The sequence below is a fragment of the Phoxinus phoxinus genome, assembly GCF_949152265.1.
Source record: "Phoxinus phoxinus genome assembly, chromosome: 20".
Taxonomy (NCBI): domain Eukaryota; kingdom Metazoa; phylum Chordata; class Actinopteri; order Cypriniformes; family Leuciscidae; genus Phoxinus; species Phoxinus phoxinus.
The window spans coordinates 14,632,736-14,647,232 of NC_136895.1; the positions used below are offsets into that span (position 1 = coordinate 14,632,736).

At 37.7% G+C, this 14,497-nt stretch overlaps 1 protein-coding gene across 8 annotated transcripts; it reads right to left on the minus strand.

Moving 5' to 3' along the window:
- Positions 1 to 104: 104 nt before the first annotated feature.
- Positions 105 to 10,496, minus strand: mier2 (mesoderm induction early response 1, family member 2). 8 transcript variants are annotated; one of them, XM_079592855.1, is made up of 13 exons: positions 10,375 to 10,496; positions 8,390 to 8,562; positions 8,176 to 8,301; positions 7,915 to 8,032; positions 7,630 to 7,709; positions 6,882 to 6,951; positions 6,602 to 6,753; positions 4,285 to 4,366; positions 4,065 to 4,159; positions 3,811 to 3,941; positions 3,597 to 3,721; positions 3,216 to 3,336; positions 105 to 1,889 (listed from the first exon to the last, which is right to left on the minus strand). In XM_079592855.1, the coding sequence occupies exons 2-12, from the start codon at positions 8,552 to 8,554 to the stop codon at positions 3,257 to 3,259; spliced, it is 1,224 nt and encodes a 407-aa protein (XP_079448981.1). In that variant the 5' UTR covers positions 8,555 to 8,562; positions 10,375 to 10,496; the 3' UTR covers positions 105 to 1,889; positions 3,216 to 3,256. The 8 variants fall into 8 exon arrangements, with proteins under 8 accessions (XP_079448981.1, XP_079448983.1, XP_079448982.1 ...); XM_079592857.1 differs by having other exon boundaries at positions 4,065 to 4,156; positions 10,375 to 10,470; XM_079592856.1 differs by having other exon boundaries at positions 9,804 to 10,392.
- Positions 10,497 to 14,497: the final 4,001 nt, after the last annotated feature.

The window sequence follows — 14,497 nt, forward strand, 5'->3', positions numbered from 1 at the left end:
GATAGATAGATAGATAGATAGATAGATAGATAGATAGATAGATAGATAGATAGATTAGCCTATAGAATAGCCAGAGTTTGTTTTCTAATTTTTTATTATTATTTACAAAATATAATAACATGGACATAAATCATTATAACAGGAGCAGTAATACATAAATTGCTTTAAAAAAGTAAAATAACTCAAGGCAGTGTTTGTCTCCCTTTCGTATCTTCTAAACCGTGTGTAAACTACAGACAAAACTGAAAGCCAATTAGAAAACATGTTGAAGCTGAGCATATAAGGGGATGCGGATGATGATAAATGATGCTTTTTAATCCTAAATAACATAAGTCCAGTCACAAATGAGGTACTACACTAGATTTGACAGTGCCAGTTTGTCTGGAAAGTGAAGGATTCTGGATAGTATGGTGGGCTGACAGGTCGTGGCTTCACGCAAAAGACAACTGGCTGCAAAACCTGAGAAACTTAGAGTAAATCCGCCACTTACATCGGGATTTGTTGGCGAAAGCATATGGAGCGTATATTCATAACCCATTTAAAACCCCTCTTCAACACTTAGTACTGAAGTACCGACGGCCCAGACCGAGAGGGAAGCGATCGAAGCCCCTGAGGAACTTGTGTTTTTTTTTTTTATTATTGCACAAAGAGAACCTACAACGGGAAAGCCAACAAATGAACGGATGAAGCAACTGCATTAGTAGTTCATTTTTGATATCTTCTTCACAAGTAAAACATTTTATGCTTTAGCAAAAAGAAATAGATTAAAAAAAAATAAGTTCTGAGAGCTTATAAGAACTACATGCAATGAAAGAAAGAATTTACTGCGCGAGCGCTTGCAAAAATGAGACCGTCAAACATTTCAAAGGGACTGTAAATCCTCGCATATTTCCAAAGAAGCTTACAATTAGGTAGTTTAAAAAAAACTTTCATTGCATGTAGTAGTCTGACAGAGACAGCCAGCTCCCTAAAACACCTGGTTACTAGTTTAGTAGTTGAAGACAGCATGGTTTAAATGAGGAATTCTTGAACACACACCTTGATTAAAGGGATCATTCAGGCAAAAATGAAAATTCTGTCAGTTTATTCACCCTCAAGTCGATTCCAGACCTGTATGATTTACTTTCTCTGGCAGAACACAATATAGAAACATAAAATAAAAAAGTGTGAAAAAGGGGATCTGAACATTAGATAAAAGTAGTGCACTTTTAGTAGCTATTGGATTACTTTTATGCTACCTTTATGTTTTTTTTAGGAGCTTGTAGGATTTGGACCCCATTATTTTCACTGTATGGACAAAATCGGTGTTCAAACAGATTTGGAATGACATGAGGGTGAGTGACGATGACAGAATTTTCATTTTTGGTTGAATTATCCATTTATGACAGGCTTTTCTGGAGTAGCCTGAAGAGCAACAACTGCAAATTCCAGGTGAATGACAGTCGTCACATTTGCTTAGATCTGGAATGTTTCCCTTCGTTGAACGGGTGAGTTGCTGTGTTGGATGGGTGCGGAGCAGATGGAGGAAGGCGGGCACAAGAGGCTACCGAGTACCCCAAAATCTGGGACGGGTGGGACAGGCGAGGAAGCCAAAGAGTCAATTTGAACAATTTCAACGTACTCTGAGCAGACAGGTATAGGATCTTCAGGAAAAGAGCCCAGTTGTAGCTGGTAAAGACCTGCTCCCAGGAGCCCTGAGTCTGGCTGGGATGAAGGGACGGAGTGGCTAAGGGGGAGCGAGGAGAAGTAAAGCTGGGTGGACGTGGAGGCAATGTCTGGCGTCTGGAGCGTTTGTGGGAGAGGCGAAGATTGTCTGAACAACTGCTCCACCTGTGGGCAAGAACGAGTACCTGCACATAGTTCCAGCTCCCCAATGTTTCGCTCAGAACCTGGAAAAATAAGAAAATATGAAGGAAAAAGTTGTCGAGCATTTGGGGGGAAACAGAAAAGAAAAAAACTAGTAGATGTATGATGAGTTTCTGTTACAATTTAAAACGCATGCACAAAGACAACTTTTCTAAAGGAGTTCCACTCTGATTATTCTTGTAGTGATTGGATCATTCCTGATATGCAGTACCACATTTAATAAATATGCTTTGGTCACGCTCAGACACTTAACTTAATTATAGCTTCATTATTTTCACAATGTATGAAAGTACAACAGGGTGGAAATAAAGAAATGAACAGGATGGAACTGAAAAGGGCTTAAGTAAGTTAAGGACTTGACAGTTTATAACAATCTTTTGAAATGCTGATATCATACTAGTGTTGTTATTGTTAACTATTAAAGACGTTCCCGTTAATTTAAAAAATCTGAAATAAAATAATTTATAAACATTAGATGAAAATTTTTGAAAATTAGAATGCTGACAAACTGAAAGAAGTTTGTTGAAGTACTAAAGTTACTAAAACTGAAACTGAAAAAAAATAAAAAGATGAAGCACATAAAAACACTAAAAGCTAAACTAAAATGAAAATTGAAAATATAAAAAAAAATGCTAGTAGAAATAGAATATTAAACAAACAGATAAAGTTGTGAAATTTTGATATACAGATTTCTGTATTTTTATCTAACAGTCGTAATATTTTAAAGTGAGTAACAGGACGGAACGTAATATTGAGGACAAAAAAACCCCTATAAAATACTTAGAGCTGTCAAATCGATTAATCACGATTAATTGCATACATGTGTGTGTGTGTGTGTGTGGGTGTGTGTGTGTAAATAAAGTATATAAAAGTAATTTAAATACTTTTTAAGTATATTAAGTATATATATATGTATAAATGTGTGTATGTGTATATACAGTATATATAAACACACACACACACACACACATATATATATATATAAAATATATATAAATATAAAAATATATATACATAGACATTAAGTTAACAAAAACTTTTATGTTAGATGCGATTAATCAATTTGACTGCACTAAAAATAATTAAATTAAAACAATATCCCCCCCATCTTTCAAAACTTTCAGGAATATTCCTTAAGTCCGTTTTTATGTTAGTACAGCAGCCGAGAACATAGCAAACCTAACTAATATGATTACCATTTAAAAAAAACTTATTTCCCTTTTTTTTATAATAAAAAAGTGAGTTTAATATTTGATTCACTATATGAAGACATATATGATGTGGGCATGAAAATGTACTACATAACAGGAATGATCCATTTCCTGGGACATCTCCACTTCAGTTTTTACCTGTGTGTCTGTCAGTTTTAGGCTGTCTGTGAGCAGCAAGCTCAGGGCTTTAATAGGAAGCGCGGTGTGCGTTTCCGTCGTGGACGACCCTGAAACTGAGCTGCGCAATTCAGGCTCTCCTCTGGATTGTACGACCAAATGAAAGGTGACGGAACATAAAAGAACACAAACACAATAGGAAAAATGCTGGCAGATGGAAAACAACAATGAAACAAATCATAGACCAAAACCAAGAAAAATGCATTAATGCTGGACATAAACAAATGAACATAAATGAAGAAGCTTGGAAAAAATTAAGAAACTTGGCCGCAATGGAAGATTCCATGAACACATATGCATGTGGAAAAGTAAGTATTATATCCAAGAACTAATAAAGCTTACCTTGTTTATCCAGCTCCATGACTGCAGGTGGCGATGGAGGCTGGAGTCGTATGGAAGACCTACTTGGCAAACCTTGATTGGCACCTTCCACATCGCCAGTATCTCCGTCCGGCTCAGCATCCTCTCTAAGAGACACATAGACCATTTAAATATCATCAGATCGTCATTCTAAAAATGTGAAAACTTCAAACAAGCAAACAAAAAACACACTCACGTGTTCCCAGATGCTAGATTGCACCTTTTCCGACCCAGCTTGGTGGCCTGCTGTGTGAAATACTCATGCCGCTCTGATTTCTTCCATATGTAGTAGTACTCTACACACTCACCCACCGAGCGCGTGCGGACCTGGGTGAGGGCAAATAAGAGAGACCGACACATGAAGGCACTCTAATTTCTCTAAAAGTAGAAACATCCGTAGCAATTCCTACTGGGAAACAATGTATGTAATGAGACAAATTTGGTACTCACCTTGTTGCCCTGTATGAGGTGGAAGTTCTTCCCATAGGCACGGTAGCCATGCTCAAAGTTACGACACTCCTCCTCACTCCAGGCACAAAGCTCTTCTGGGAACATTTTTGAAAATATTTGAGATTAACCAGCTATACATATCAGGATGCATTGATTGTCACTTCCACCTAAAGATGGTTTGAGAAAGAACGGCATTAAAAAGACAAAACAGAGGTCTTACCATTGAAAACCTTGACATTAAAGCGATATCTTCTTAGTGCCTCTTCTGGATTAAAGTTGCATTTTACTAGTTCATAAAGAGCCTACAACAGAGATGGAATGAAAGAATAAGTGCAACCACTGAAAGATCAAAACATGACCCACCAAAGACAATAAAAACTTACAGCGAGGTACAAAAGAATGAGACTACTAGTGAAAATGCATCTATGTGATTTCAGAATGTCTTTTTATGTGGCATGTTGCCGCTTTGCTTTAATGACAGTAGCACCAGAGTTGTATGAACTCTACAAAACCTGATGATAATATTTTCCAACATGTTTTGTAAAATCGTAAAAAAAAAAAAAAAAAACTTAAATATTACTTTTATTATTTATTTATTTTTAATGTTAATACATAGTTTAAGAAAGTACTGGGTGAGAAAACTTGATTAATTTTGCACAGAATGGTCTACTCATTCTGACACTTTTAACTATGGGGTCCCACTGGGCTCTATTCTTGGACCATTATAATTTCATTATATATATTTAAATTAAATTGTATACATGTATATATGCAATGTATATATATTTGGACAGTGAAACTGAAACACCTGGTTTAAGACCACAATAATTTATTAGTATGGTGTAGGGCCTCTGTGGCGAGCAGGACGAGGTCGAGGGACGTGAGAGAACGGTGGCGTGACGTGAATAATGATGAACGACACCTGTGAGGCGCACCGGTCTCGTATCTCTCACGGAGGAGCGGAGGCATAAAGGAGGAGCGACGACTGTGAAGATCGAGAGAGGAACAGGCCTGAGTTTTATGTGAAGTTTTCTTATTTCTGTTTTGTGCGGCCAGCAGTCGTCCGTGAGGGGCTGCTGGCTTATACTTTAATTTTTGTAATTGTTTATGTTATTATTAAAATCTGTGAATGTTCGCCGGTTCCCGCCTCCTTCTTCCCATAACAACGAACCTTGTTACAGCCTCCTTTTGGAGTAAATACAGCAACAGCATCTGTTTGTCCTGGGAATGACAGATAGAAGTCCTTCACAGTGGCCAGAGGGATTTTGGAGACGTTCCTCTTCCAGAACAGCGGCCAGGTCACTATGTGTTTAGTTGAGGAGAACTTTTCTGTTTCCTGACTCACTCCTCTATTGTCGTGAGTCAGCCTTGCTTTACTCTGGGCAACAACAGTCTGGACGTTAAGCCTCTTTAGGGCTTCTCCTCACCCTAACTCCCACGCTGGATGAGGGAAAGACAGTGAAGGTGGACTCACGAGAACAATAAATGTTTCACATTGTCCACAGTCCACAGATTTGCACTTTTAGAACCAATGAAACCGACATTAGGCATTGGCACGAGTGACCAAAGGTTTGGCTATAGCAGCCAGACCCTGTGGAGCTCCCTATGAACAGTTTTGGTGGAAACAGGAGAGTCGAGATGGGAATTTTATTCTGCATTGAGTTGGGCAGCTGTGGTTTTATGTTTTTTGGATACAATCAAGGTTAGTACCCGGAAATCCTTTTCAGACAGCTTCCTCTTGTGTCTAAAGTTACTTCTGTTGGATGTGGTTCATCCGATATGGTGGTATGCCGACATTATCCTGGATAACATAGTTCTCGATACACCACAAAGACTTGCTATCCTGCTCAGAGATGAGCCAGCGAGACGTACACCAACAATGTGTCCTCTTTTGAACACTGATATGTCTCCAATTATGTTGTGTGGATTGCAATGTTTCATGTACAACTGTGCTATTGCTCTGCTAATTCAACCTGATGGAATGCAAAATCAGTAAAGATTGGTCACCAGGCCTCGCATTTATAGGCATGAAACCTCCAACACTTTATTGGCCAGTTTCATTGTCCAACCTCTGTATATACACATGTGTGTGTGTACGTGTGCGTTTGTGTGTGAAAAAGTTTAATTACAAGATGTAACTAACTTGTCAAACACTTCATACATTATTATTTGTCATAAAAATAATTACCGGTAAGCAAAATTCAATAAATCAGTCTAGCAAGCAGTGTTGTTAGTGTTATCTAAAGCTTAAAATATTTTTTAAAAATGTATAATTGAAATAAAGCTGAAATAAAATATAAACTAAATGAAATGGAAAATAACTTAAATATATGCTGAAGTACTAACATTACTAAATTTGAAATTACTAACATTACTGAAAAACATTAAGCAATACTGTCAAAATATTAAAATTCAAAATAATAATAATGCTATAATAGTATATAAATAATACTAAAATAACACACTTCACCCTCCAATTCAGCCACTTCCAAAATGCATGACAAATAAAGAGTTATATCTGAGTGATTCAACCCAACCTGCTCATTGTCTTTGACTATATCTCCTGTGGTCAGACTGTTTGAAGGTCCATTTTCACTCCCTTTTCTCTGGACTTCAAGCAAAAACTTCTCTACTGCCAGACTGGACAACGCATCTGGAGTCCACAACAACTGGTCCTCATTTTCATAGGCTGGGGATAACAGTAACAAAACAGGTGTGGGTCCTAGGGGACTCGACAGGTCGGTTATGCAAAATAGACCACTGAAACCACAACCCTGGAGCTAGTGTAAAGGACACCAGCCAAGAGAAGACACTCACCTCTTTCATAAAAAGTGTGTGTACAGAGAGAAGGAATTATAGCCTGATACTGGGGGCCCACCATGATGTCCTGATAACCAAAACATGGCATAAAAGCATTATTACAATGTTTTTTTTCCACTAAACTGAAATTTTTAAATTGTTATAAAATATTATAAATTCTATTTTATAGATACAACGGTTCAAACATTTGTGGTCAGTAAGATCTTTTTTATGTTTTTGAAAGAAGTCTCTTATTCTCACCATTGGTGCATTTATTTGATTGAAAATACATTAAAAATAGTAATATTGTGAAATAGTAATACAAAATTAAATAATTAATAGAATATAACAGTTTTCTATTTTAAATTATTTAAAATGTAAATTACTCATGTGACGCAAAGCTGACATAATCCTTTAGAAATCATTCTAATATGCTGATTTGGTACTTTACAAAAGTACTTGATAAAATGATCGTCAAAGAGTATTAATTTCTTTAAAAAAAAAAAAAAACAATGGTCATGTTTTCCAACGTGAAAATTTTAAGTATTGTATTAGAAAACTTTATTAATTTGGCACAGAATGGCCTACTGATACTTTTAACTATGGTGTCCCACTAGGCTCTATTCTTGGACCATTCAAATTTCATTAAATATGATTGTTAACCAAAGCTAAAAGTATTAAAATAATTTTTGGTCACTGAAATAAAGCTAAAATTTAATTAATTTAAATATAAACATAGTAAACTATAACCTGAATATTCTTTTACCTTTCGGCCATCACTGGAGGGGATAGAGGTGCTTTCTGAGTCGTCTTCGGAGCAGCTGACTGAAGTGTCTTTGTCATCACCTGGCAAGATTAAGAACAGGTTCAGAATAAGCTCAAACATTTTTGACAAAAGAAAAACATGATTAAGTTTCAAAAATGTACAGTGTAGAAAAATTGGATTTCACAAAATAAAAATAAGGCAGCTCGCATGACATTGCGTACAAAAATATTAACTTAGGAGTTGACAGTACAGTAAAATAAGAGGCCTTGTAATGTAATGTGCTACCTCTTAGGTGGTGTAAGAGGTCAGATGCTTGGGACGTGATGGAGAGTGTGAAGTCATCAGCAGAGGAATGGTTGTCCACATCCTCTCCTCCTGAGAGCAGATCTTTACCTGTCTGAACCTACAAAATTACAGACTTTATTTACAATTATAAGCAATAATTTGTTACTTTCCAATTTTCCAAATTGGAAAAAACAAGAATCTACTAAGGAGGACAAGCCCAAAATAAGAACATTATACACAGAGTAAACCAGTGATAGTGACCTTGTCCAGTGTTATTTCAGGCAGACTAGCTGCTAGCTCATTCGGCTCCTGTTGTTGTTCCAGGACAGGATCAGGCATGTTGTACCCATAAAGTGCCAGCAGTTGCTCGAGTGGCATCTCACCACCCTGTGGAAAGGTAAATGAAACAATCCTTTTTTTGTAATAAGAAGCTAATTTAATCTATCAATGCATAGCAAGAAGTTGTTCCACTCACTGAATGGGTCTTTGTTGCCATCTTTACCGCCTGCCTCCGCAGGGCCGCCAGGGTCCAGTCCTGCTCCTCTAGGAACGTGGATGCCCGGGAAGGGGCCTCCAGTGGCCCCGCATAGCCCTGGTGGAAAATGTCTACACGACTGTGCCGTTGTTCCTTGGAGCCCATTCGCACAGCTAAAGCACAGTCAGAGCAGAGAATTCTCAAAATACATATTTCATATCAATAATTCAATTACATTGCTAAATGTTTGTTAAATGTAAAAGTAATTGGAAAAATGGATGATACAAATGTTTTGAGAATAGGTGTTGCATTATTTGTAGCCGGATGCCACTTGGTTTTATATTTAGATTCTCAAGCATTGACATTCAGGCATTTTTAAAAGTGACTTATGTGTCCCAAAAACTTTTGACGCCACTGTATATACAAAGATAATATGGAAAACTGAAATAGGCCAGCCACTGTAACATATAATTGTTGGTTTAACTTTTAAAAAAAGTAACCAACCTGGTTGCCTTCAAATTTTGAGTTCATTGAAATTAAGAATTTGAGTTGATACACAGATTGGTCTAATCAACAGAAACTCAAAATAATATGTTATCTGAACCACATTAATTAAGTTGATCTGACAATTTTTTTCACAAATCAGACAATATCCTTACAAAATTACACCACAAAAAACATAATTTTCGTCAAAATGACATTGTTTAAATCATTGTTCCAAAAGTAGGTTCGGGAGAAGCCTAAAGATTCAGTCCTGAATATAAGCAGCAAGCACTGCACCATCCCAGCGACAATTCTTCCAGCATCCCTCCTCCATTCCTCTGCACATTTCTGTTATAGGGGGAGTTTAGCTCGGAGCTCGAGCCTCCTTCAAGGACAGCGAGCCAAGTTTGTTTACCATTAACTATTAAGACTGAAGGAGCAGGAGAACTCGTGAATTACTCTTCAAAGACTTTATATTTCAAGAAATATTTAATCTAGAAGAATACATTTTACTAGATTTTTTAGAACATAAGCCCTTACAAAAATGTACCATGGTAAACATAGTTTACACCAAAATAGCAGATATTGTTTCTACGGTGAATGTGATAATAAATTAGTCAATAGTTCCAAAATTGGATTTTCACAGTGATGCCATAGTGTGAAGAAAATTTTAATAATCCAAAGAACCCTTTTCCACTATGTGCGATGGAAATGTTCTGTGGATGTAGGTTCTTCGTGGAACCATCAGTGCCAATGAAGAACCTTTGTTTTTAAGACACATGGTTTAGTAACATCTACTCTCTTTCCCTCATATAACAAGCCTCCCTTAGAAAATTACTTTATACCTAAAATTTGAACTTAATTCTCAGTGCGTACCTCATAGACACTTCTAGACTTAGTCTAAAACTCAAAGTAAAGATTTTTTAAGCACCTTAAACATGTTTAAAGTGTCTTTTCCTCGTTTTGTCCTAACGGTTAAACGCATCTGTGTGTGACCTCTTTGAGCTTTGCTGAAGTTAGCAGCGGTTAGTCACTCAGGCGCTTTCCTGTAAGTCAGTGCTGAACATTTGCACCGTGACTCCGAACCGGTGCGAGAAGGAAACAGTTTTAGGGAAGTCGAGGAGGCAGTGACAGTATATCTGAAGTTTTGAAAGTTTAGACCTGGCATCCGTCCTGCTCCGCGCGCACCTGGGACACACTTCAGCACCAGCGCTCGCGCAGCTCTCCCGTTGTTTCGTACGGCGCTCGATCTGGCGAATTAAACGCTCGTGAACGCGTACAGACAGAGAGATAGATAGAGTGGCGAAACGCTGAGGAGTGCTCCCATTTTAACTTCCTCCTTATTAGTGACTGTCTATCTTTGCCGTTTCTTGGGTCGGTCGTTCACACGGCCGGGGTCTTAAGCTGTCTGTTAATGCGCGGCTGGCGGTTAAAGTGTATCGGAGCGGTTGAAACGTTTAATCCTTGTGTTGTTCTTCCCCCAAGCCCCGCAGCTCACTTACCTCCGCCATTCCGATTCTGCGCAAGCGGTGGAATGCCCGGATGTTGTGTAGAACTCCTATTGAACTTACATTCTGACTAACAGACTAACTGATGATAGTTACCAAACCATGTCAAACTAATCATAGAGGTTCTCTTATGCGGTGTATATATTTGTGTTGAATAGAAACGGATCCCACCGGTAACATTTGTGAGCAAAATATATTTTAGAGTTCGAAGGGTCTAAAATAGATTATGTATTTTCAAAGTTATCCAACATGATTTAAATTGCAACTGTCTTGACTTCACGTGAGCCTTTTTACATGGCTAATATACAGTCACATAACCAGATGTTTAATTTCAGTTTGTGCCATGATCGGAGGTTCGTGAAAAATGTTACAAAACTATTACCATGCTATTTGGTACATCTGATATTTTAAGTGTTTATGGTTAATATATTTCCAACTGTTTTGTCTCATATTAATCACATACAATACATGCCGTTTAAAATGTTGTGGTCTGTAAGATGTTTTTGAAAAGTCTGCATTTATTTATCAACAATACAGTAAATAGGCCTACAGTAATTTGTGAAATTGCATTAGGCTATAATTTAAAATAACTGTTTTTTTTTTCAGCATCATTACTTCAGTCTACAGTGTCACATGATCCTTAAGAAATCATTCTAATATGCTGATTTGGTGCTATAGAAATATTTCTTATTATGTTGAAACAGAAGGGCTGCTTAACATTTTTGTGGAACATTTGAGTACATTTGTCCTTGATTTTAAGAATAGCTCCAGTTTGAATAACTAGCTGATTTATTTACAAATTGTAAAAAAAAAAATCCCCATAGATTTCAAAATATATGATTAAATATATTAACATTAAATGATGTTACTTTGTTTTTTGCAACTTACTTTTAGGTACTTAACTTAACTTTCCTTTAGGACTTAAATACATATTCTCGCTTAGAGTTTAGAAAAAATGGGATTAAATAAGTTGCATATTATTTGAGTAGGTTTTTATTTGCTGTTATTAAACAACTTTCTACTTATAAATAAAATGTTTTATCCTAAATTAACTAATGCACGGGAGCGAGACCAAATGTAAACTCTAAGAAATGTGCATTGAAAACCCCACCGACTCAATGTCTATGGTGGTTATAGCCTTGGTAATGCATGTGGTAAAGAGTCCATATATATGATTTTATGTAAAGTTACAAATTGGACTATTAAATCCTAAAGCATGCAGGTTTGGATGACATGGATTTATTTAATCCAAAGGCAAATCCAAAGACCCCTTTAGATGGGCACTTAAAATGTTAGTCTATTGTAAAGATCTTGATTTGTATGGTTAGTGGTTGCCCTGCACGCTTAATAAACAAACTCCAGCTGGTCCAAAAACACAGCAGCAAGAGTTCATACAAGAACCAGCAAGTGTTAGGCTGCAAAAACGAGGTCGACCGGAACCGGGAACACTTCCCATAACACCCAATGTACTTGTTACATCGAAAGAAGAATGTCATCCATGCTAATATTAGTCTCTCTGTTTATCCAGAGGTTACCGTAGTCAGCCGTATCCGGTCCGTATCCAGATCTAAGACGACTACAACGGCCCTGGATGTCTACTAGACAATCCCCTGTGAAGACCTTGTCGACACGACAGCCATCAACACAGATCCTCAGCAGAGACCACAAGAACCATACAAGTCCACTGCACAGACCCTATGACCAGTTTCGGCTCCATACCGGCGTGATGAATCCGATCTTCAAGCAAAAGGAACTGAATTAAATATTTGAATCGATCCACTATCTGATTTCTGACTTGTGATGCAGCCTCATAATCACACCATGTTCATACGCTGGCCAGAGGAGAACTGAGTCTGGTTTCTCCCAAGGTTGTTTTCTCTCCATTCTGTCACCTGATGGAGTTTAGGTTCCTTGGCTTGCTAAGTTGGGGACACTTAATAATTCAACATTATTATTGATCTGACTGCACTGACGCTGTTGTATGAGAATGAACTGAGCTGGACAATGGCATCACTGTTTTCTGCAGAACTGCTTTATAGATGAAATGAACCAATTTAATAATTGATGATCTTTACAACGGAACTGAATCAACACTGAACTGACTTCATCTGAACAATCACATTATTTTCTTTTAGAAGCTGAAATGAACTGCGTTCGCATCATTAAATAATTTCCCAATTGCCACTGTAAAGCTGCTTTGAAACAATATATAAATCGGCGGCGCTATATAAATAAAGGTGACTTGACTTGTATATAAGGCCTGAATTACACATGCTCACAGACTGCGTTGTTTTGACATTGGGTGGCATGTAGACTCCATGATCTGTGTGACTATCAGACCTGGAGATTCACTGCAGAGGATGAAGGGGGAGTGGCGAGTGTGTTGCTTGCAGATAAACTCATCATGTATAACAGTGTGTGTGTGTGTGTGTGTGTGTGTGTGTGTGTGTGTGTGTGTGTGTGTGTGTGTGTGTGTGTGTGTGTGTGTGTGTGTGTGTGTGTGTGTGTGCGTGCGTGTGTGTGTGTCAGTACGGGTCGTCCTTTTGACCTGATGTTCTATAAGCTACGCTTCCTTGCCCAAAGCCCAATCCTATAGTGACTAACAGAAAACACACCACTGGTTTCAGATCAGAAATCAACAGTAAAGTCTGCATTGCAAACACCTGTGCAGTTTCTCAGAGGATGTGGTCTGACTGAAAAGAGCTGACGGGTTCTTTGCTGTGGAACAATTCAACATTTATTAAAAAAATGCTTTAAATAATTGAAATGATCAATTATAGATCAAATACATTGTATTTAAAATAGATTATGAGATTTGATTCTTGTGAGGAATACTCAATTATATTAAATTAAATAAGTAGGCCTACCTTTTCTCTGATGATTTTGACTTTTTCTGGCTATTGACAGATGAGCAAATATGACTGTAAAACCAAATGCAAGAGATGCAGATTGAATTCCAGTTGATTGCCATATATTTCAGTTCTGCTGTTGACTCTTGTCATTTGATCCAGAAAGCTTTTATTAGAGATAATAGAGCTTGTTTAATATCTTGCTCATTGACACAGAGACACAAAACACTGATTCCATTCACGTTTGCATTTACATACACTTGCAATCAGAAATACTAAAAGAAAGCAAATAAGAAAGTAAGAATTCAAAATCTTAAAGGTGCTGTATGGAGTTTTTCTACTAAAATTAATTTTAAAATAAATTTGTTTTATTAGGCTACCTGTGTGTGAAGGTGTTGTAATCTCACAATAAAATGATCCACTTGGCGGGTTTTGCTATTACCTCTGAAAGCAAGTATTCCTATTTCTATGTGAAGTCTCCGGGTCGGATTTGACGCGAAATCCAGTGACGTGACTGAGAGCTGCATGCGCGCTCCCGAGGGTCTCGCCTCTCGCCTCGTCTACTGACTTTGCACTCAACAGCGACGACACTGCAACTTTATGACATGGAGTCTGCTAATACTAGAAAACGACTAGCACAACACAGACTCCAACACAAACTCCACATAATAATAAAAAACAAAAGAAAGCACGCGCACAAGCACTCGCTTGTAAACGTATTGGTTGCAATCTGAAACATCACCGCTAGATGCCGCTAAAAACTCCATACAGCAATCCCATGAGAGAGGTGTCAGCTGGTTAACCACAGACAATCTCAAAAACACGGTTTGAAATAGTTGGTGTTTCTGACGTCACAAACGACCTAACCAATCAGGTCAATGTACGATCGGCAACGAGTGGATCTGTGAGTAAGTGGAGGCGGGGCTAATTTGCATATTCATAGAACCGCATATACTAAATGAGGCGAGGCAAGGGTGTAGAGTTACATTCAAGCTATTTTAAAGCATGAATAATTTTTTTTAGAAAGATGAGTTTTAATGGATAAAATGATTGACTACAGGGGGACTTTAATATTAGTGAAAAACACTAGGGGGTAGTGTCTGTCAACCCTCTTCCCGTTGTTAAAGGTGCAGTAAGCGATTTCAGAGAAGTGCTGTTGAAAGTGGATCACAAAGAGACACACAACACACTTTTAGCCAATCAGCAGTAAGGGGCGTATACACTTAATAGGGGGTGGAGCTATCAAGATAGGGGTTTGATTCTTTTGA